The 22654-nt window shown below is 48.6% G+C and overlaps 1 protein-coding gene across 1 annotated transcript in view; it reads right to left on the bottom strand.

The window, feature by feature from the left end:
• The window catches only part of LOC146175895 (protein jagged-2-like), a 113541-nt gene that overhangs the window by 19042 nt on the left and 71845 nt on the right, over nucleotides 1-22654 (bottom strand). The window contains exon 3 of the mRNA XM_084581220.1: nucleotides 2501-2555. Coding sequence (XP_084437346.1) covers nucleotides 2501-2555 — 55 coding nt within the window. The remainder of the gene's footprint in view (nucleotides 1-2500; nucleotides 2556-22654) is intronic.

Genomic DNA, 22654 nt, shown 5'->3' with positions numbered 1-22654 from the left:
GGTCGCGCTTCACTTCATTATACAGAGCGACGCTTTGTATGGCCGAATATCCACTCTTTGCTTTTTCTTTTCCCCTCCGCCTCGCCTTTAGCTGAATGACACGCGGGCCGGGCATCAGTCTTCGCATCAGCCAACGTTACGTTGGCATTCATTTGTCTGTACAGTCCCCGTAACCTCCGGTGACGCATTGTGGCTCTATAAGCACTACATATACAAAATGATGTCCAAATCAAACGTAGAATGAGTCAAAAGGTGATTGAGCATTTTGTACCTCGCAAGAGCGGGGCTAGAATGGTTTCATCTCTTACGGATAATTACGGAATCAACCCCTTGAATATATGCACTTACAGGGTGCGACGAATGACCAAGTCATATAGGTATGACCTCGATGACACCCTGTGAAATCTGTCTTTGGCGTACACATTAAACAGCAAACATAGGGCATACACGTAAGGCTTTGTGTGCGCGTCGCATGAGTTAGTACCACCATCATGATGCGCCTACCTGCATCCACTGCAGGGTAAAGGCTTCTTTCTCTCCCTGTGTCACCGTGACCTGCGCCATCTGCGATCGCCTTGTAGCCGATAGCTTCCCAATTTCGATCATCTTCCCACCTATTCTTGGCGCCTCTTGCTACGTTTGCCTTTCCTTCCACTCCGATTACCCTTAATGGCTATCGGTTTTACTTTATACATGCCCTGCCAATGTGCATTTACGCTTCTTTATTTCGAGTAAAATATCATTTCTTCGCGTTAGTTCCCTTGCCCACTCTGTCCTCTTCCTGTCTCATTGCGTTATACCTGACATTTTCTTTTTCGTGGTTCATTACAATTCCCCTATTTAAACGCATGCTTTTTTCGTTATCCTCCAAGTTCCTGCCTCATAGATGAATATGAAAACTTTCCTCTTCAAGGATATTGATAACGCTACTCTTCATAACCTGGAAGTACCATACCACACTATAGGGCCATTTTTTAAACTTACACCAGCTACCACTATCACTTACTATCACACTTACTATTACACTATCACAGCTACACTATCACTAGGGGTTGGACTTTCCGGTTTGAACCGAAAAATATCGATAAAAGTACGCCGAAAGCATTTTAAAAGGTTCGGTTTAAACTGAAAAAGGTCAGTCCCTTTTCGTGCAGACCGCGAACTCTCGATGACGGGAGAAAATTATAACAGTGCTCAGTCCAGAGGCATGATGTGAGACAGTGGTATCGTTGGTTTAAGTAGAGCGGTTGAGTGTTTTGAGGCATTGTTCATGGTCTCACGAATGGGGAAAGAATGGCAGCCGTGCTTCCCGACCCTCGTAGAGATGTCAAGCTAGCGTCCGAGGAGGGGCGCCTGCGGCAAGGCAGGCACTTCGATGGGCGAAGGACAGACCAGAGAATTTTCAGCGCAAGTGTATCCAGGAAATCGCGGAGACCAAAGCCCGCCAGTTTCCTGCCACGTGACACTTCTCAGACACAAGCTGAGAGAAGCGCCTTTGCTTTTTAAGTGATTTGGTTTATGCAAAAAGTTTTTCGTAATAAATAATATTTCAGTTACTCCTTTGTGAAACGTATGAATTTACCTTTTATATGTGCGTTTTGTCTTAACGCCAGTTTTCGTCATGGCAATAGCATTTTCTTCCAGGTTCTTAGCTGAACATGACCAACTGTACATTAAATAAAAGTGCATAAACAACATGCAAGAAAAAAGGCAAAATGTACACTTCGTCACTTTTAACTGTACACGGATGTATTTAACTCACCGAAAAAGAAGGAAAAAAAAAACGACATTTCTTCATCAGAAAATAATATTAACCGAAAAAAAAAAACAAAAAAAAAAACAAAAAAGAAACAAAACAAAAAAAAAACAAAAAAAAAAACGGAAGTTGTGTTTTCAGATAAGCACCGAAAAAAGTCAGCCGAATTCTCAGAAACTAAAAACCGAAAACTCCATCCCCTAACTATCACCAAACTTACACCAGCTAGTAAATCTATACCTCCAATGGTTTTTTGCTACACTAGTGTAGGCGGTGTAGGTTAAAAAAAAAAAAAAAAAAAAAAAAAAAGCTTATTGACTTAACCCATGATTACGTTCTTCTCGCAGATTCTTGGCACTAGTGAGCTAGTATCGGTCGTCCTAATTCCAAAATGGGCAGGTCTGCGATCTCCGAATGGCTGATGGCTTAATAAAAATCGCCGAGACTACACTGACTAACAAAATGATTGCTTAATTGACCTCTTATTCGGTTGCCTTAGAGTGGGATTCAGCTAGAGAAGATTTTTGCAAGCTCATCACTGATTATTCATGTTAGGGGACTGACAGACGAAATAGGATATTATCACGAATCAGCTCGAGTTGCAGTGACGTAATGGCAGTCGGTCCACGCCATCAGCTAGCCCCCGAGGGGCTCCTTTGAGGTGCGTTTGCAGCTTCGAGCATGATTTTCACCGAACTAAATAGTTTGAAAAGTCACTAACTGAAGTGAGAAGAGAATACTCACAAGGTTCACTGTAGTTGTTGTGGTCGAGCGCCTCCAAGATCAGGGTGAAGGATCTCTGCAAAGAAAAAGAGGAGAAAAAAATGCGGTTAACCAGTTTAATTGACGATAAAAATGAAAAGATACTCCGCAGAAGGATAACACACTCTAGGGCCCATAACGTGCACATATGCGTATTAGTTGGTTTTGCCAATTACGAGGGCAAAGTGGAAGCAAAATTTTATAGTGGTAGACGAATTATGCCTGCGTTCATTATCAGTTTATCACCCCTTTGTTATAGTCACAATTTCGACCACCTGTGGTTTTTTTAACGTGCACTGACATCGCACAGTACACGGACGCCTCTCCGTGTCGCCTCCACTGAAAAGCGGCTACGCTGCGGCTGGGATTCGATCTTACACCAATGCATACAAAACGCAATCGAGCCCCCTAACCGCTGCGCCACTGCGGCGGAGAGGCAATGGCGATTATAAATACCAAATTGCTGCCTTAAACATTATGTTTATTAGTATGCGACAATTCTATACTTCCGCGTTTTAGAATTAGAAGTCTTTCTTTTTCACTTCCTTTTGACGAGGAGAAAGGGGTTATGTTCAATGCCGTGGCAAAGATAGTGTCGGTTTTCGACCAGTCTATATATGTAGCGCATATTGCTACGCTCGCCTAAAAGCCCACACGCTCATTTTACTGACACAGTCTTCTGATCAACTGCCCCGTGAGTAAAGTTATTAGTTATTTCACTTGATCATTTCGCACCCGAGCGGGTCGTCGTATAGACGCACGTGGCGGAAAACCTTCGCTCACTCTAGGTTCCCGTCTCCCAATCAACCCAATTATACACCGTCGCATCCTTTTTCATTCGCGCGTTACACACATTTAAAAACAAACATGAAAACATAAAGAACAGGGAGAAAGAAGTGTTCAAGTTCTTCCTGTTTCTTTGAATCTGATTCAGCCACCGCGCACCCCTATTTTTTTGGCTCCCGAGTCGCGGCCGGGGCCGGAACCGGAAGTGGTCCCTGTCATCCTATCTCCGTGGGGACGCTCCTAGAGAGATGAAGGGGCCCGTGGCGACGTTACGGGGGCAGACCGGCGAACGCGCTTCTTTTTGTGACATCTTCAGAGTAGAAGACGGCGAAGACGACGTCGTCGTGATCGCAAGTCGACGTAGAAAACAGCCTCCATCGCAGGCGCAACGCTCAACTCGCGCATTCATTCATCTCCGCACTGCTGCCTGCACTTGTACCTCTCCTTCTGCTGCTACCACTAATGACGTCACAAGGTCGGCTCCTGTGCGCTTGGTCGCGTGTGGCGCAGCGGTTCAAAACCGGGGGTCGAGCTCTTTTCCTTTGCACGCGCGCACCACGTGCTGATTTCAAAACCGCGCCGGAGAGAGAAATTTTTGTCGGGGTGCTTGCAAGCTCATTTGCGGCGCCACCCCGGTACACAGGGGCTGGGGCTTGTCTGCCTTCACTTCGAGTCTGCCGCTGTGTATGCTGCGCTCTCGCCCCCCCCCCCCTCTCCCCCTCCCCGTTGAGGGGTAGACGCCGCATTGGCATTTGCAAAATTTTGTGCGTCTCTCGCTCTCTTTAGTTTGTTTTGTACTTTACTCGACGTCTCATTGGGTTGGCTGTTCCTAAAGAAGCAGCGCGGCTTCTAGGTCGCGCGCCTTCCCTAATTACTCACTTTCTTAAAAACGCCCGCCCGCTCGTGGTCTCTCCCACCGCGCACGTGATGTCGTCGCGACGCTCTCGCGTTCCGCCGCGCGGATTCATTTTTATAAATAGAGCCACTTCCTCCTTTTTTCTTGAGAGCTGGGCTTCTTCTTCCGGACAGGGAGCGTGACACTCCCTCCTCTCCCCCATTCCTCTCCCGGTTTCCAAACTCCTCTCCCCCCCACTCCCCCCAATACTCTTTTTTTTCTCTCGCTTTGCTCAAATTCTTTTTTATTTTATTTTTTTATTTTTTGGGGGTCTGGAACAGCGCTTATCACACGGTTAGCCATACTGTGCGCTCGCGGCATCAGAAATTTGGAAGGCAAAGTTAAAGAAAAAAAAGGAAAAAATGTGTGTTTAGTTTTCCTCTTTTTCTTTTTTTCTTTTTGCAGTCCCTAGCCGACAGAGCCGCCGCGGGAAATGTGTTCTTGATTACTTCCGGAAGAGCGGCGAGCGCTTCCTCGAAGTTCCCTCTTCACCTTGACGCGTTTTTTAGATTCCGCCCCCTCTCACCCTCTCTCATTTTGAGCCCGTGGCTTGCGTGTGCCGCAGACATTCTGAATGCGAACGTTCCGCGCTTCTGAAATCCCCCTCCCCTGCTAGCTGTCTGGACCCCAGCCGCTGCCAGGCAGGCTTTCCACGCACGTCTCCCCCCCCCCCCCCCCCTCCTTCTTCGTACTTGAAATTTACTATTATTTTTCTTCCCACTCGTCAAGGATCTGCCTCCTTTTTCTCAAGGCTCTGCGCTAGCGCACCGCATCTTCGTGGGCGATTCCTAAGGCGTCCTTCTTCGAGGACGGCAAAATCGCAGATGACGTTTACAACAGACGCGACAAGGGCCCGGGCGTCGACTGTCTGTTTCCCAACCTGCCTGTCTTTTCCGTCCGTCTTTCAGTCATTCTTACGGGGCTGCCAAGACTCTCGTGACAAGTGCTGTCTTTTAGCGAGGGAAAGCAGGTTTATGCTCTAGCTTGTGCGCTAAAGAGAAAATTGGAGGCAAATGGTGTTGCGCGATGCTGGATGACTGGGACGGTGCTATAGCAAAGAGTGACAACTCGTCGGTCCGTTGTGTCAGAAATCACTCTCTGGGAAGCTGACAAGCAGTTTCAGAAGACATCGCTCCTTACGTCATCGCTCTATCACTAATCATTCTTTCTCTCTGTCTGTTCTGCCTCATGTCGAAAGGTAACATGGTCGTTTACGGGCTGTGCAAGGACGGAACTGCCTAGAAGGTGGAGATTGTTTTCTTGTGGTCTAATGGCCACTACAGAGGTGTTTAGGCCCGCAAAAGACCAATGCACCCCCCCCCCCCCCCCAATTAGCTAACACTATAAACCTAAAAAGCTCATCGCTTAACAGGCTGTATTGAAATCACTTTAACCGGCGTTCCTTGTCATGATTCCTTACAATGAAACTCTAGATGGCTCATTTGTGCCATGAGTGGCGTCGTAGCCCTGGCCCATCGCTTGACCGTAACATCATCCCATGGCGTCACGGGACGTGGTATGGCCATTAAGTCCCCGTCACGTGACCAACTGGTTCATGTCACGCGACCGGTAATGGCACAAGCACCGAGGAGCTGCCCGAGCGAGCTCCGCACAGATGTCGCTGGAGTATCTTCATTTCATTGCAAATAGTAAAATCAAAGCCAGCGATGCTGGCCGGCGTCAGTGAGAAACATCATCGCAGGGCCTTTTGTTTTCTTGACGTGAAAAAGTTCTTCCGTCATGTCGCTTCGTAAGAGCTGTTCTGCAATACACAATATTTCCTGTTCTAATAAATGCACCTGAATGTGTTTCCTACCCGATGTGCGAAGATAATGTTTGTCCGCATCACCGTTTGTGGATCAACTGTCACCGGGAATTAGCCGTACCTGTCGTGACACTCAAACCTGTCGGTGGAATATAAAACGGCGTGACGGCTGTCGGTTAAACCTTGCTTTAGCATGCACGCCGAAGCGAGCTTCACCTAAAGTCAACGTGTTCAGAGGAAAAGCTGCATTGCACGAACAGTCGGGCTGGGTCATTTGTTTGCCACTTGAATAACGTGAGAAGTTCCGCAAACGCCATCGATTGCATAATCGCATGCACCGCTGAGGTCATAAATATATTCAGTGGTGCGCTAAGATGCCATCAGTGTGCACGTGGTTTGAATACACCGTCGGAAATACGGCAGCTGTGCTGCCGTTGCAGCTAATGCGATAACATAGTGCGGCGCGTTAAATTTTGCTACTCCGCGCCGCACATAATTCAGAACCGGACTATACCACAAGCTAATGTTTGCTTTGGGGGAACAATAAGTAATAATAAGGAGAACGCGGAGGCGAAGCAAGGCGACATTAGCAGCGTGGGCGATCTATGGTCACAAATCTCTTGGGCAAAGTATCTTGCGGTAACGGGAGCGAACATCGCATCGCCAATCTTCCACTTCATATCTCTCTGCAATACCTATAATCCTCTCCACCGAACGGTGTCCAAAATTAAAAAAAAAAAAAAAGAAATTCAGTGGCTCGGGTCGAGACGTGCACTCAGCGGAGGAAAATGATCACAAGAGCAGCGAAGGGACGTATATATGCGCTGATCCCGACGACAGATACGGGTCCGTGACGGAAAGCGCTCTCAGTCGCATGGAGAGCGATGAAAATTTCTTATCCGCGCTCTCTCTCACTGTCGTGCAAGAACAGATGGCGGTCGTGCCCGTCGCGAGGCTTCTCACAACTTCTCTACGGAGGCGGCACGGCACGTTCGCCCGTACTCGTCGCGCTCTCTCTTTACTCTCTTGGCTTCTATAAAAACCGTGCAGTCCAGTCGAAGACGCAGCTGACGTCAGCGAAAAGTTTGTTTCGGCATTGCAAAGCCTCCGCACAGGCGAGGACAGTACGTGGCCGCCCGGTTTTCAAGCGCTGGCCAATTGCGATACGTTTATGAAAGACCGCAAACAGCGTGAAAATTGACGTAAATGAGCAGATAAATTAGTCAACAGAGAGTATTGGAGCTGAACCATACATTATACATCAGCCTGTTTGATTCGTCTATACGCGTTATTTCTACGACGGCTATGACGACTGTATGGCACGCACTGGCTCACTGCTACGTTTTGGCACACTGCCACATTGAGACAAGTGTCGTGTCTAGGCACATTTCTCACTAATACTATTCAGATAAACCATTTTCCCACGCCGAAATGAGAGCGCAGTTTCTTGCACACACATTCTTCGGACAAAATTAGGACATATTTGAAAACGTCTTCAGCCTCACATATGTAACGTCATTGTTCTTAAACCGTTCACCGGTTTGATATGTTTCCAGCCACAATTTCACGCGTGCACACAGCTTCAATTTGATGCAGCTTCTTTTTAGTTGACATTGTATATATGCTTGCACATTTCATAGCAAAAATGTACAGCATTTAGCGAGGCAGCTATAGTGCAAGCGATCGCTCTCTCCCTCTCCCTCTTTTCTTTTCCAACCGGCGAAGACATGCGACGCCTAGGGACGCCATCTCTCTGCACCTGAATGGCGCTCACGCTACAGCCGCTGCGTGAGGCAGGTCGCTTCGTCACTCGCCTATCGCGATGAAGGGCGAGCCCCGAGTCATCCGTCCACGGGGAAAAAGAAAACGACGAGGGTGAAGGAGGACGCACCTGACGCCACTTTGGGAGGAAAAAAACGATCGTTTTCAAATAGCTGCCGGACTGACTCGTCGTTAATTTTTCTCTCTTCGAGCCGTATTCGCTGCCCGCTTTCTTTATGTGTACATCTGTCTCTCCAGTCGACTAGACTTCTGACTCTTCCTATTTGCCTGTCTTGTTTGTTTTCCAAATATCTTCCCTCCCCGGCCTGGAATATAGGCATGCCTGAAAAGTGCAACCACATGCGGTAGGGCTGCGTGTCGCTCTTATCTTTAGCAGTCGTGTTATCATTTCGAATGTGGATAGAGCCGAGAAATCAGCGATGCCGAAAATATACAACCGAACTCACCCGGTTTCCCAAACGTTCCAGGATATTTTAAATTAATGGGTTTTCCGCTTGACGACGCTTGTCTATTAGTGTCACCGGAAGTGCCGAACAAGCGTCGAGAGCATTAGTCATGCGTGCGAGCGTCTCGCGTTTTTAGTGGCGCATCATTTGGGCCCTGCTGAGTAGTAGTAGTTGCTATACGATCGCAGTGAATCACATTTCGAAGCTATTTAAATCGCGCGAACATTCACGCATCTGTTCTCCACACACACGTGGAGAACACAGCCAGATTCTGAATGTCGAAACGCATTACAATATAAAAACAAGCAAAAAAAGTGGAGAAAGGAGGGATCAAACAGGAGCACTCAGTATAGTTTTTGTGGCGAACCATTAGTTTCTCCTTGGTTTTCAGAGAACTAACGGCGTGCCAAGGCAGTTAGTACTCAAATGACTAACTCACCTCTTTTGGACGACTCTGGATCATTAGAGAGCAATGTCGTAAACATTTCCGATCGCACCAGATATGAATTTAGGCGTCCTAGTTTTAGTCAGTAACTCAGTATGCATTCCAGATGATGTATAAAAATGCACACTCGCGGTAACGCACCTTTGATTTAACCGAGACACTGTGTAACTAACTATACTAGTTACTAGCAGGTTATTCCCCAGCACATCTTCACCGCTTTTTGTAGCTCTCGCGGCTGATATGTTCCGATGTTTCAGTCGTCTGAACAAGTGTGACTTCCGTAGATCAACGTCCGTTTTTGTATTCTATTGTGACGGTCTCGATAACATCGCGACGAACCCAATACGACTCAGGATGACGAAAAGCTGGGCAGCTCTGCACGGGTTCCTGTGGATGAAAACACGACACGAAGGGACGACTGACAATGCCAGAAATCGGTGCTTGTCCCGTCATTTTCTCTGCATCAAGCTGTCGGTCGTTCATCGTGAAGTTTTTTTCCTCAGATTAGGTTTTTCTTTTCTTCGTTTTACACGCTTTTCAGATACGCGACAGTGTTTCTTTACATCACTGCGCAAACAGGTACGCTGTATTCAGCAGATCTCTCAGGCTCTTCTTCTTACCATCCTTCCTCGCCCGCCTTCTTTTGTTTGTTTTCCTTTATCTATCTCTGGCACGCGCCGCCCGCCGGACTCTAAGCGAGCCCCCATCCAACGGCGATGCGTCCGCGAACTTGGCCGCGGAAGGCGGCCGGTCTCAACTCTTCTCGGCCTTTCTCCGCCCCATTTGAAAGACGGGCGGACTCCGTATAGCAGCGACACAATAATGACACGGATGCAAAAGATGCGAGGGATGAAGAGGGGGCGATGCAAAGTGGAGGCGAAATCTCGTTTTTCTTCTTCCTCTCCTCCCATCACTGTATATACGATGGCATCTCCATTCCGTGCCCTCTTCCCTCTAATTCCCTCGTTGCCGAAATACGCCGCCGGCACAGCGCCTGCACTCGCCCGTGCATTCTCTTCCTTGCTGCTAGGAATGCGCTTTCTCCTTTCTTTCGTTCATCGCTGCTTTGATCCAGATAGGATGCCTTCTTCTTCTATGTGTCTCTCTCTCTATCTTCCTCTCCCGCGCCTTTATATCCAATGTGTCTATACCCGACGGTCTGCGCGGGTGCAGTGCTGCAGCTTGTGCGTGCACAGCGCGGCTGCAAGTCGGCAGGATTGTAATGAGCACCTCCGCCTCCCGCGGTCAACGAGATTGGCATTTCCTCTGTCCTCTCGTCCTCCTCCTTCCTATCATTACAACCCGAATCGTGAAGTGTTCACCTTGGCTGCTGGGGTGCACTTTCAAGAGGTAAGCGCGCCACGTTCTTGGTCGGTTCAGAGGTGTCGCCCAGCTATTTTGGTAAATGGTAAAGCAGTAAAGGCGCGCAATAATACTCTCTCTCTCTCTCTCTCTCTCTCTCTCTCTCTCTCTCTCTCTCTCTCTCTCTCTCTCTCTCACACACACACACACACACACACGCACACACACACACACACACACACACACACACACACACACACACACACACACACACACACACACACACACACACACACACACACACACACACACACACACACACACACACACACACACACACACACACACACACACACACACACACACACACACACACACACACACACACACACACACAGAGAGAGCCTGACATATATTTGCGCGGTTAGTATCGCGCACCTACAAACATTCCAATTGTATGTTTATTTGTCTGCTATACTACTTAGAGAACGAGCTCCAATTTTACCAATGCAACAGCATATCTTCACGAAGGAAAATGAAGGAAATAGCGCATTTAGTTAATTACCAAACTAAGTAAAGTATTCTGCCTCTTACTTGGTACTGTCCCATGGTTATAACCATGGGGCTGTACCAAGTGCCATATTTATTTTATAAAATAAATATGGAGCAAATTGTGCTTTTGTAAAGATTTCGGACCCTGTAAAAAACACCTGGAATTCGTATGTGCCTGTGTTGTAAATTTAACGCAGCTGCGCACTGTTTCAAATGTTTTTTTTTTTTTTTTTTGTGTGTGAATTTTTTTCCCCTGTACTATAGCCATCATAACGCGACACGACGGACTATAAAGTGTCGCTGTCGCGCAGTATAGTTACAGAAATGTTATGCCGTCTAGCCTATAGTCCTTGGCCTTATAGTGTATAATTTCTTTTACAACTCCACCACAGTTATCTATGCCCGTTAAAAACATATCTCCCCTTCATTGTGTCATTCCGCCTATTGGTCCTGCACGCGCAACATGTCGGCGTTGCCACATATTCGAGAGTACCTTACTCTCAGTTACTTATTTACTATTTGCCACTGTACTGCTACCACCTTTGCCTGTCGACAGCCAATAATCTTCATCACGTTCACTGGGGTTTATAGCTGTCGTTGTATTTTCAATAAGTATGGCTTATTGATTTTCACCGCTGTCGTCCGTTTCTTTTTTCTTTTTTTTTGTCTTCTTTTATTTTTTTTTTTTCATCTGTTCTACTGTACCTTTATATAGCAATTGCCATCAGAAAGTTCATGCCTGCATTGTTTTTATTTCTTCTCTTTGCTTTTTTTTTTTCAGCGTCTTTTAACCACACACCTTCTAAATAATTGCGGTTTCGGTAGCATCGATAAATAAATAAATAAATAAATAAATAAATAAATAAATAAATAAATAAATAAGTAAATAAATAAATAAATAAATAAATAAATAAATAAATAAATAAACAGCTCTTGGCGAACTATAGCGACGTTTCATCAAGCTGAGTCAACAGAGATAGAAATCCTTCGAGCTCTTTTCCTTCATTACGCGAGAGACGGGTGAAACTTTGCGGTGTCGCTTTTGAGAATCCTCTAATCTCCACTGCCATCGTTCGCACGCGCTCCCACTTTCCTTTAGACCCGAGCCGATTATTTATTATTCCGTCCCACTGTGACAGCTTCGCAAACGAAATCGAGCCTTTTCCGAGAATCCCGGCGCAGACTCCTTGGCGGCCAACCCGACCGGTATTTCCGTACGTTCGACCGCGCCACCGAAGAAGTGTGTGTATAGGTGCCGATAAATTTCACTCTGACAGCTCCGCGGCTCCCGCGATTTCTCTCCGGCCTTGCTTTGCGGTCTAGCACCTTCGAGCGAACAAAGGCACCACGGGAACGGAAATCCGTGACGTCGCTTCCAAGGACTCTCACTTCTGAGTCTCATTTTGAACCCCATGCTGCGACGCGCACGGACGCCGTCCGACAGGGTGACTCGGTAGATGGCGCGTTCCCCAAAGTCTGATGTCATTCCCGCAGGTTGTGATAAAGACGGTACGAACTTGTCGGCGTGCATGAGCTGTGCGACGTCTGCGTAGTTCATCGGTGACGGACACCGGATTGTTGCCTGTACCGAGAAAAGGAGTGCCTGATGTGCTTCTCAGACTCTATTCGCCTTCTAAAAAAAGGCTTCTTGTTTTTCTTTTTTATTCTGTTTTCGGGCGTCAGATTGAAGCTTACATGGGACAACTGGAAATGCTTGGTAACCGGATGCGTGCCACGTCGACGTTAATTGTACACCTAATTTCTTTCAGATTCGACGAAAAACTGAAGCAACTTGAGAATTATATACTGCTGAATACGTCGCCAAGAAAAGAAAAAAAAGCGACTCGGGGAGGGTGGTTCTTGTATGGTAAGCAGAGAGGATGTGTTTCAAGTAAACTACACAGTTATTGCAGATGTATGTCCACATCAGTCACGTGACCATGAACACTCTCGTGATCGTCCGCACTCCCGCGTCCATTACGGAAAAAATGTTCAACGATTAGCTTACGAAAACGGTACTTATTAGTTGCGACACATTACGCCGCATTGCGACATAGTAGGCAGCGACTAAAGAGCCTTATCCCCTATAAAAATGAGCAGTCTAAAAACTTCAGCCCGGTAGAAAATTGAACCACTCTCGGAATGAGCGACGGCGACAAGCTTTCACGGTGGAGCTGCATGCCACCGCCGGCCGTACGTGTGGCCCGGCTCTATTACGATTCTCTTCTTTTTGTGTGCGACGCCACGAAAGTTTTATGCAGTCAGCGTCTCCGATAGGGGGGAGGGGGGGGGGGGAGGGGGGGGGGGGGAAGGGGGGGGGGAGGGGGGGGGGGGGGGGGGGGGCTACCGCCGAGACCCATGCGGGCGCCTCTGCACCATACCGCTGGGGCCCCATTCGGCAGCGACGCGAAGAATTTGTCGCTGGGACATTCTTCATCGGGTCCATTACATATTCAAATTGAACTCGGAACAGGTCCACCTTCCTTCGGCATCGCTCGTTGTGGGTGCTCTGGTTCTGTCTGCGTGGTCTCCCTCCGCGCCTTTCCTCTTTCTAGGTAATATCTTTCGGCCGACGTATGTTGTGCTTCTTGAGTGCTCGGCTGCATGTTCGTGAATTGAGGAGTGTAATGCACTCTCTTTTCGGTTCTAGCCTGTTCCCGTCGGCGACGCCTCTTGACCAGATGATTAGCGCAGCGGGGGGTTCGGGTTCTTGGGCTTCTAACGAAACAGCGAGCGCTCTTCTCTTCGCTAATTTACACGCTGTGGAGGGAAGATAATCATCTCCGCTGATTTGATGCGAAAAGAACTAAATAAAAAAGATACAAAGGAATCCACGTCGTGAGTTAACTGGTGTGTAGCGTAGTTAAGTGGACGCGATGGAGAGGGAAGGACTCAAGGCGGAGCTTTAGGACTGTCCTTAGACCACTGACCTAAGCTGGTTCCGGCGTGCTCTTTGTTGGTTATTACATCATACATCCGTAACGCGACGGGCTCCCGCAGGTTTCTCGTTACCATTCGATTTGCGTGAAATGTTCATCAATTGACTACACGATCATAGCCTCGGGCTGCAGTGGCCGCAATCATCGCCCAGGCATACTCGTTTTGAGATCTCAAGAGGAAGACCCAGCTGGTCTCAACAGTTCTTCTAGTTTTGCTCACCGGTAAAGGGAGATGAGTGCCGTTTGATCAGTGATCTTTTTTTTTTTTAATTTCTAAGAAAGCCATACTGTTCAAATGTCAACACGCCTCCACATAAGGGTAGAAGAAGTCGATTCCATGATATATCGCTTGTGTGTGTCGTCCATTTCGTCTTTCGTTTTCCTTCGCGATGTATTTCGCCATTATCATGAACCAACTCGCCAAGCACTGGAGGTGAACCCCCACCCTCTTACACCTTCTGGACGTAGATTCAGGTGTGATCAACGGTCATCGAGCGCCTCGTGGAGTATATTCCGAGGGTAGCCTTTGATTTCACCGGGGAACCTGAATTAGGAAATACGCGTGCAGAGTAGTAAGGTTGAAAGTTGGGCGAGTTGAATCTTGTTAATTTCTTGTTCATTGTGTGCAGAGTGATTGCAATGTGTGCTCGCGCACCCCGTCCACTGTCCACATTCAGACTGTCCAGATTCAGAATGGCTACGAATTTGCTTGGTCAAGATGTCACTAAGATGTCTTGGCAATGTCGAGCCCCCTGGTACCTTACCTTAAAAGCCCAGCGGCGTAAAAGGACGCGAGTTGGACAGGGCTTCGAAAACACGCAAGGTCTTAAGAGCGTGCACTTATGTTTCGCTATGGAGAGCGCACGAATATTATTCAACTGGTGATAATTTAGCAGCACGTCATAAATTCTTCTCCCAGTTGGTGTCATCCTCCTGGTCTATCCGTGCTTCCGCCTGTTACAGAATACGTCTCTCTATACTTGACTTCAATTCCTCCGCGGCGCTTGATCGCACGCAGCCTTTGGCCATTAACACTGCACCGATATGTGCAAGAACTCTCCTCTCTGTCTCCTCACTATCTACCAGGGGACAAGTGCAAGGCTCCGGGGTGTATATTACGACCAAGTGCCCGAGTGTTAATGGTAGAGGAGGGGCAACGCGTATGTCGCCCGGCCACTCCCCTCATTTCAGTTTCTTGCGTCGTTACTGGAAAGCGCGAGACGATCGTCCACCAGACGACAGTGTGTCGTCGTCACCGTTCAGGAGGAGTCAGTGGAAGAGGAGGGTCATCCTATCAAGCCGGCGGGCGCCGAAGAGGTGCGTGCGTTCGCGCGCGCGTAGCGCAATCAGGGCTCCGGTCTCTTTCCCCCACCGCCGCCCTCCTCTCTCACGGTGTGTGTCGGGAGGCGTCCCGTCCAGCGGCAGGAGCCAAGAATGCGAGAACGGCGAGGGAGAAATCCAATTAAGAAAAACGCCTCGGGGGCTGCCGCCGCTTGCTTGCTGCTGCTGCTACCGTGCTGCCCTTCCTCCTCCCCCTCGTCGCCGACCCAGGCCGGGCCCCCCCTACCCAGGCTAATGGACTTCGGGCCGCTCCCGAAGGAATGCCCTGGGCGGCCAAACTCTCGCTGCGCCGCCACTGCGGATGTCCGGAGGAGAACCAGCCGGGCCCATTCTTTCCGCACGTCCCGACCCTCGCGACGCGCTGTGTTCCGATGCGCGTGCGTAGGTGCGCGTATACACACGCCTGCGAGCTCAAAGGTGTTCTGCTTGTGCGTGGAGTTTATTTTACGGTTTGTTACACCTATTGTTATAGCTGTGTGCCAGTCACTCAACGAAAGCACCGGTTCTTGGATGTGTCGAGCGTGTTCCCCTTAATATTGGAGTAGACTGTACCGGCAGCTTGCTTTCTCTTCACGATCGCGAGATCTGTGAACTGCTTCCTCAGCATATATTCCTTGTGTTTCCAGCTTCTTTAGCACATACGTTACGACGTACTTGTCACTGCGGCGCTATGTGAAGGAGGAGGAAGATGAGGAGGAAAGGCAGGGAGGTTAACCAGTAAAAGCAACCGGTTTGCTACCCTGCACTGGGGGAAGGGGATGAGTGGATATAAAAGTTGTGAGAGAGGGATAGTTGAAGTTACTACAGTAACATAACAGACACGCCACATCACATCACGTTACAGTCATGTCATAGCAAACTCATAGTCTTTCGATTAGGCCTGTGCTTCTCATAAAGCGGAGCAGTGCCTGGGAGGCCTTCGCCGCAGACGATCGCCGTGGCCGGGGACCGGAAACCTTAGTTTCACTCAATGGGCGTCTATCTAAATGCTCCAGCGAACGGCACAGACACTTCCTTTCCTCACTGTATATCGGGCACTCACAAAGAATGTGGCCTATAGACTCGTCGCATCCACAGTTTGTACATGTAGGGCTCGGCGCTATGTGGGTATACTGACAAAGACCTACGGTGACAAAGAGTACAAATCTACGCAGAAAGATGCGGGAACTACCGGGAAGATGCAGTCTTAATTCATTCTGGAAAAAGAAATTAAGACTCAGTGTCGGCGAGGTCAGTTTCCTCCCTATCCACGTGAAACTGTCTGTGCCAAGTACGGCAATCGCCTTGCGTCAAAAGTTACGTCGTGGAACATTTCACCAAATGAGAGAGAGATCGGCATTTCCTGTGTCTCATCCACCTCAACACTGCCGCTGGCGCCGTAGGGCTGGCTGCTTCACGACATGAAAAAAAAAAAAAAAAAAAAAAAAAAAAAAGAGGCGGGCAAAAAATACACTGTGTCGACGATTATGTATACCTAAGCATTTACCGAAAACATAAGGTGGGAACTTTTTAGGCGCATGCCGCTGAGCTTCTAGCATAGATTGCTGCACAGTTACGCTGGCTCCCCCAACTACGCTTTATACTACCAAAAAAAAAAAAAAAAAAAAAAAAGGAGCAGTAAATTATACCTGTACGACGGTTGTTGGCCGAAAAACACCACGCCGCGTCCTCTCTACATGGGTATCAGCTGCTGCGTGCATTAGCCAGCCCTGAAATGTTCGCTAGCAACACCTTCCAATTGCCTCGCACTTCTTCCCCCCGTCGGCCTCTGTTGCTGGTGGCGGTGCCGGTGGTGGGCACGCATACCGTTCTCAGTGGCGCTACGTTTTGCTCTACGGTAAGAGTGACCGCAATTCCTTTTCCGCCGGCCCCACCGCCTCGGGGAGGTCCATTACGAAGCGACATCCTGAAGCCAAACAACGGCCTTTCTGTTATTACCTCGCTGTGCGGTTGGCCCTCTCGGAGTATACGACCATCCATCCATCTATTGCTTGCGGCGTTGCATCTTTCTAGTTCCGTGCACTGCGCTGTATTAAGCTGGTAAGCAACATGCGGTATAGCGGAGTGGTCATCATTACGTGATATAACGCATAGCGTCTCGCTTACTGATCACCTATATAAGCGGCACAGTGGTAACTACGCCAGGTCTACGACGCCCGAAATCCTTAAGTACACTCACCTGGGTCATCCACTTATAGCTACAACACAGTCACTGCTTTCAAAGGAGTATTACCAACGATGCAGGCGCGTATTGAAGCAAAGCAATGCAAGAACAGATGGAACCGAAGGTGTTGCTTCGCGTGAGCTTGCCATTTAGCTTTATTGCCTGGCCGGGTCAGACGCAATGGCGCTTTTAAAGCAGTGATCTTGTTATAACTATAGAACTGAACGACCCTGTGCATCGCAAAACATTATCAGTGTTATTCGGACATATATAAACAGATGACCCATTTCATGATGAGCAATGCCTGAGACGCTCTGCCGCTGTTTTCTTTTTTTTTTTTTTTTTTTTTTTTTTTTTCCGGCGTTATCGACGACCCTAGCCGCGGACCTCATATCTCAGATCTGTTGCTACACAGCTTTTAACTGTATTTGTAGTTAACATATACATAGTTCTGCTCTTCTGTTGTGCAGAGCCCACTCTCTCTGCACTGGCCACACTGGAATGGTACCGCGACTTAAGCATTACCGTGGTCGCATGCACGATCCAGGCCCGCAGCGGCGAAATCACCTAGTGTTGAATACTGCACACCTCATGCAGACATTTCGCGACGGTCGCCAGAGGAGGTATGTGTGGCCACGAAAGTCGGGAAGCTTCTAATGTGCAAACCGTGTGTACATATGTCCACGCGAAGGTTGGATGATCAATTTTCTCCTTACTGCGTGGCGTTCTTTCTGCCGGCGTTAGAACACGCCCACTGAGTGCCGCATATCATTGGGTCCCCTCTGCTTCTGCATGTTTGCTTATGCGCCGCCGCTTGGGTCGCTGACAGAGTCGGCCCTTCAACCCTGTTGTTGCCCCCCCCCCCCCCACCCCCTTTCTTGTCGGTGCTTCGCCAGTTCATCACGTAAGACAGTAGCTTTGCTTCGCTTGCCGCGAGGCTTAAACAAATACAACACACACACACACACACACACACACACACACACACACACACACACACACACACACACACACACACACACACACACACACACACACACACACACACACACACACACACACACACACACACACACACACACACACACACACACACACACACACACACACACACACACACACACACACACAACGCGGCAGAACTGGAAGTACATATATGAAGCTTGGCAGCCAAGTTCAAGGACGACAGGCTGTCCGTGCGTCTCTGCAAATATATAGGCCTGCGTGGTAATTGGAAGTGTGTCATAAGGACGTTCTATTTCGCGAATGTGTGGTGCTGGCTGCACCGTGATGTCGCTGGCTGGTTGCACTTCATACACAGCCAATCTGTGCGGCGTGGTTGTGACTCGTTTGTGACAGTTGCATATAGTTGTACAAATAATCTCAATTCTGATCCGCTGACTAGTTCGTTGTTGTGCCTGTAATCACCGCCTCTTCTCCCTTACCCTCTCCGATTATTTTCCCCTTTATTAATCATAATTGCTCCTTTGTCTCCCTCTCTGTTCACTTTCCCTCGCATTGATTTGTCTCCTCCATCCCCACAGCTTGCAAGGCTTTAGCATCGTTAGTTCTCCCCACTCAGGCACACTCTATGGACTAACAGGCAACTGGTCGTCGCCCAGAAAGACAGTAATGCCGAGTTAATGACGATAAAACTTCGTGCGGAGAATACAGGCGAGGGTGCGAAGCCCTGCGTTCGCCGTGTGCTCGAGGGCGAGGGCACGTGTGGATAAGATCTGTCACTGGCGGAAGCCACATACATAACGGCACCCGCATTGCTTCGACAGAACCATTCCGCCCTCATTCGGTGTACCCCTTACCGCACGACGCACAGTAGTGGCCTCTGTGTACGTTCTCAAACACTGCGGTATACACACGCACGCATGTAAGGACAAGGCACGTTGCGCTGCTATATAGTACATACGGTATATACCATACGAACAAATCGAGGCGGCCGTGTCAACAGGAAGAAGCTAAGGCGCGGCCTACGGTAACGAAGCGGGGCGAGGGGGGTGGGGTGGGGGGGGGGGGGGGTACATCAGCCGCTGGCCACTCGTGCTTCACGATGTGGGTCAAGCAACGTAGCCCTGCAACAACGGTCCAGGCGTGTTCCGTACACGACTCGCGGCGCAAACTGGCCCGATGGCCAGCGTCGTTCGCACGGTCCACTGTCCTCTGCAAGGAGCGGGTTGTATACATACATACGCTTCCGAAGAGAACCTTGTGGATCTCTCGGATGAAGTGGACCATCGTTAGAGTACCGGAAAATGTACAGTCGCCGCCAAGCCTGTCTACAGTGCGCCTCAGCCTCGAAGTGCTGAGCTTTCAAAAAAGAAGAAAGGAGGGCAGGTTGCAGTTGTCTCCGTTGTTCTCATGTCCGTGAGGGGTTTGTCTTTGATTGGCAAGAGGATTTTGGTTCGCAGAGAAGGCACTCCGTAGAGAAAACACGGGACAAGTGTCTTTACGTCGTGTGTCTGCACAGTTATCTTAGCTGCTACTCGCTGCTACTCACTTCTACTCGCTTCTACTCGCTGAAGCCGTGTAATCTATGTGCACCTACACCTACGGCGAGACTGCACGATGAACGAGACCTCGTTTGTTGTCTCTGAGTGCATGGTATTTAGATTGCTGTAAGAAGTGTAAGGCCTCGGGAAGGAACAGGAGTTTACATTAGGTAGCGAAATACTGGAAGTAGTAGGCGAATATATCTACTTAGGACAGGTAGTAACCGCAGATCAGAACCATGAAAAGGAAATAACAAGAAGAATAAGATTGGGATGGAGCGCATTTGGCAAGCACTCGCAGATTATGACTAGCAGCTTACCGGTATCGCTCAAGAGGAAAGTATACAACAGTTGCATCTTGCCTCTACTCACCTATGGGGCTGAAACGTGGAGGCTAACCAAGAGAGTTCTAATTAAGTTGAGGACAACCCAGAGGGCTATGGAACGAAAAATGGTAGGGGTAACATTAAGAGATAGAAAGCGTGTAGAGTGGGTCAGAGAAATAACTCAAGTTAAAGACATTCTAGTGGAAATTAAGAAGAAGAAATGGACATGGGCAGGACATGTAGTGCGAAGAGAGGATAACCGATGGTCGCTGAGGGTAACAAACTGGATTCCAAGGGAAGGAAAGCGTAGCAGGGGGCGGCAGAAAGTTAGGTGGGCGGATGAGATTAAGAAGTTCGCAGGGGTCAAGTGGATGCAGCTAGCACAGAACCGGGTTAAGTGGAGAGATATGGGAGAGGCCTTCGCCCTGCAGTGGGTATAATCAGGCTGATGATGATGATGATGATGATGATGAAGTATCAAGCAAGTGATCCAACTCCCTCTGCTGCCGTTCACCATGCGCTTCACATTATCCCCGTTGTCTGCAAAATACGTCAACATGACAGCGTCATATGCCAGTAATATGCGAGCGTCGTCACTGGTCACGGGTGCACACACATCTCTGACGGAATGGTTACAGTATCATGCGAATTATATCAAGAATTCGTATCAATTGTCCTCTTCTGTTAAAGCGTTCGGTCCTTGCTGAGGTCCACTTAGCGAAAATCACGTCGTCTCCATTCTTTTCCAAAGCCCAAGCGATATTTCGTGACATATGGAAAGGTGAATATTAAACAGAGCGCTCCACTTAGGTAACATGCACGCTATGGCGCGACACGGGCGACCCACGACATACACTGTCACCCTTCCATTCGGCGCAGTGTGAGCGGAGACCACAAGCAACATAACCCTTTCCCCATCGCCGCCGCACCAAGGTAGCGCCAGCAACAGAGGCGGCCACCAGCAGAACCCAAACAGGCTCGGACATGAACCTGCTGCCGTCAGGCATACACGCATGATCCGAGGCAATAAAACTATGCAGCACCGTTCGAGCTGCAAGAAGCTCGAGGGAGGTTGCTTTAGTTCGCGGCAGAAAGAGGCACAAAGTTTCCAGAGGTCGTGCAAAGCGTATTTCTGTCACGTGGGAATTCTAAGACATAATACTTTGATCTTAATATGTAGATGCGAAGCGTCGGGTGTTGCTAATCCGTGACGAGAGCCCCTTGGTCACACCAGTTGCACGCCCGACACCTCCGACACTCCCGTCTCGTTTCCCAGCGCCAACTCTTGCGAGCCTCCTGTTTTAAAAATTTCCAACACTGAATGACCTCGAATTATGAAGACAAGAAGGGGAGGAAATGAAGTGAATGGATGGGTGGAGTTTATCCTCATTCTCTGATTCAGGCGGCTGCTGAATCAAGCCGTTCCACCTTAGATGGTTTAAGAGCATGTGGTATATAAAAGAAAGGAAAATGATTCAAGAGCAAGATGTGTTTGAAGATCGTTCTAACATCTGTGGCATACACGTTAACTATTTTTTTTCGTTGACGTTGTATAAAATCCGCATAATTACCTTCTTGTTAGCTTCAACTCATATTTGTGTTCTGTTCCATGTAGCCTTATTTCAAACTTTATATAGCTGTTTCCTTGCTTTTAGTGTTTTGTGTTCAATGCTTCCTGGTAACCATTGTGTAACGTTTTACATCATTGGTTGTATTTGCTGTTGCATTGTGATAATTCATTTGCATGTCACACTCACACAATACTTCTATGTAAAACGAGCCTGTGAATTATTTGAATGAACAAATACGTTGTAAAATTTGTTTCCGGAAGCTGTCTGGATGGGGTAGCGGCATTTTGAAACGCAGATGTGTTGAGATTGAGAAGCTTCGCGAATACTACAAGGTCGTGTTCGTGTGGCGTGGAAAAGCACATGCATGCAAGGGTAATCTAGACAACTATTCTGACTGATTGGCTGGCGGCGCTTATTTTTGTATAGTTACCACACTGCACGCTTCTAACGAGGCAGGGCCTGTTCGCACGCACGCACGAAACCAGCGGCCGACATGCTGCCGAAGAAGCGGCAGGGGGCGCTTCTTCGGCGGCAAGTTCAAGGGCGCGCGAGGAGCAAGCAGCAGCTCGCTCGCAGCGTCGGTGGCGGCAGCATCACCGTGCGCCTTCAAGAAAGGAAGAAGCCGCGATCGCTCCGTCCCCTCCCACCTTTCTCCTTCGCCCTCCACCTCGACGGCTGGTCGCCGGCCGATCCATTCGTACGAACGACGGCATCTCGAAAACCTGCTTAACCTCACTCACTCCGCTGCATGCTCACAGCAGCATCAGGAGCAGCAGTCTACGCCGTTTTCCCTCGTAACATCGCTTTTATGGTCCTTTTTTTTTTCCTTTTTACTTTATTATCATTACAGCGCTATCGCTCGCGTGCGCGCGACGAGATTACGTGTGTGCGTATATATATACGCCACGCGTGAGACTGCGGAGAATGGTCGTTTTGCGTCCGTTCGTTCGATTCCCTGAATGGAGAAGGGGCTCCTGCTGTTCGTTGTCCTCTTCTAGCATGAGGGCTTCGGTCGCTTACATCACATCCCTTTCCTTTCCCTCCCACTTCTCCTTTCTTCGTCTTTTCTTTTCTTTTTTTTTTTTCCTCGTCTTCGGCATCGTTCTCTTACGGCACGCAAACTGCGTATGCACGGCCTTCAGCTTCTGAACGCCAGAAGCCCTTTGCTTATATTTCTGGGGTTTTGAACTTTTGTCTGTTTCTCTTTGTTTCCTTTTTTTTTTTTTTTTTCTTGAGAACACAATTGGTCGCCGCTTGCGTTCCTTCTGGAGACTGGCGGTGTCTTTCTTTTCAGTTTTCTCCCCTTTATTTTTGGCCC

The sequence above is a fragment of the Amblyomma maculatum genome, chromosome 10 (genome assembly GCF_055883805.1).
Source record: "Amblyomma maculatum isolate TAMU_Amacu chromosome 10, ASM5588380v1, whole genome shotgun sequence".
Taxonomy (NCBI): Eukaryota; Metazoa; Arthropoda; class Arachnida; order Ixodida; family Ixodidae; genus Amblyomma; species Amblyomma maculatum.
Note: the sequence above shows the minus strand (reverse complement) of the source record. Positions and strands in the feature narration are given on the sequence as shown.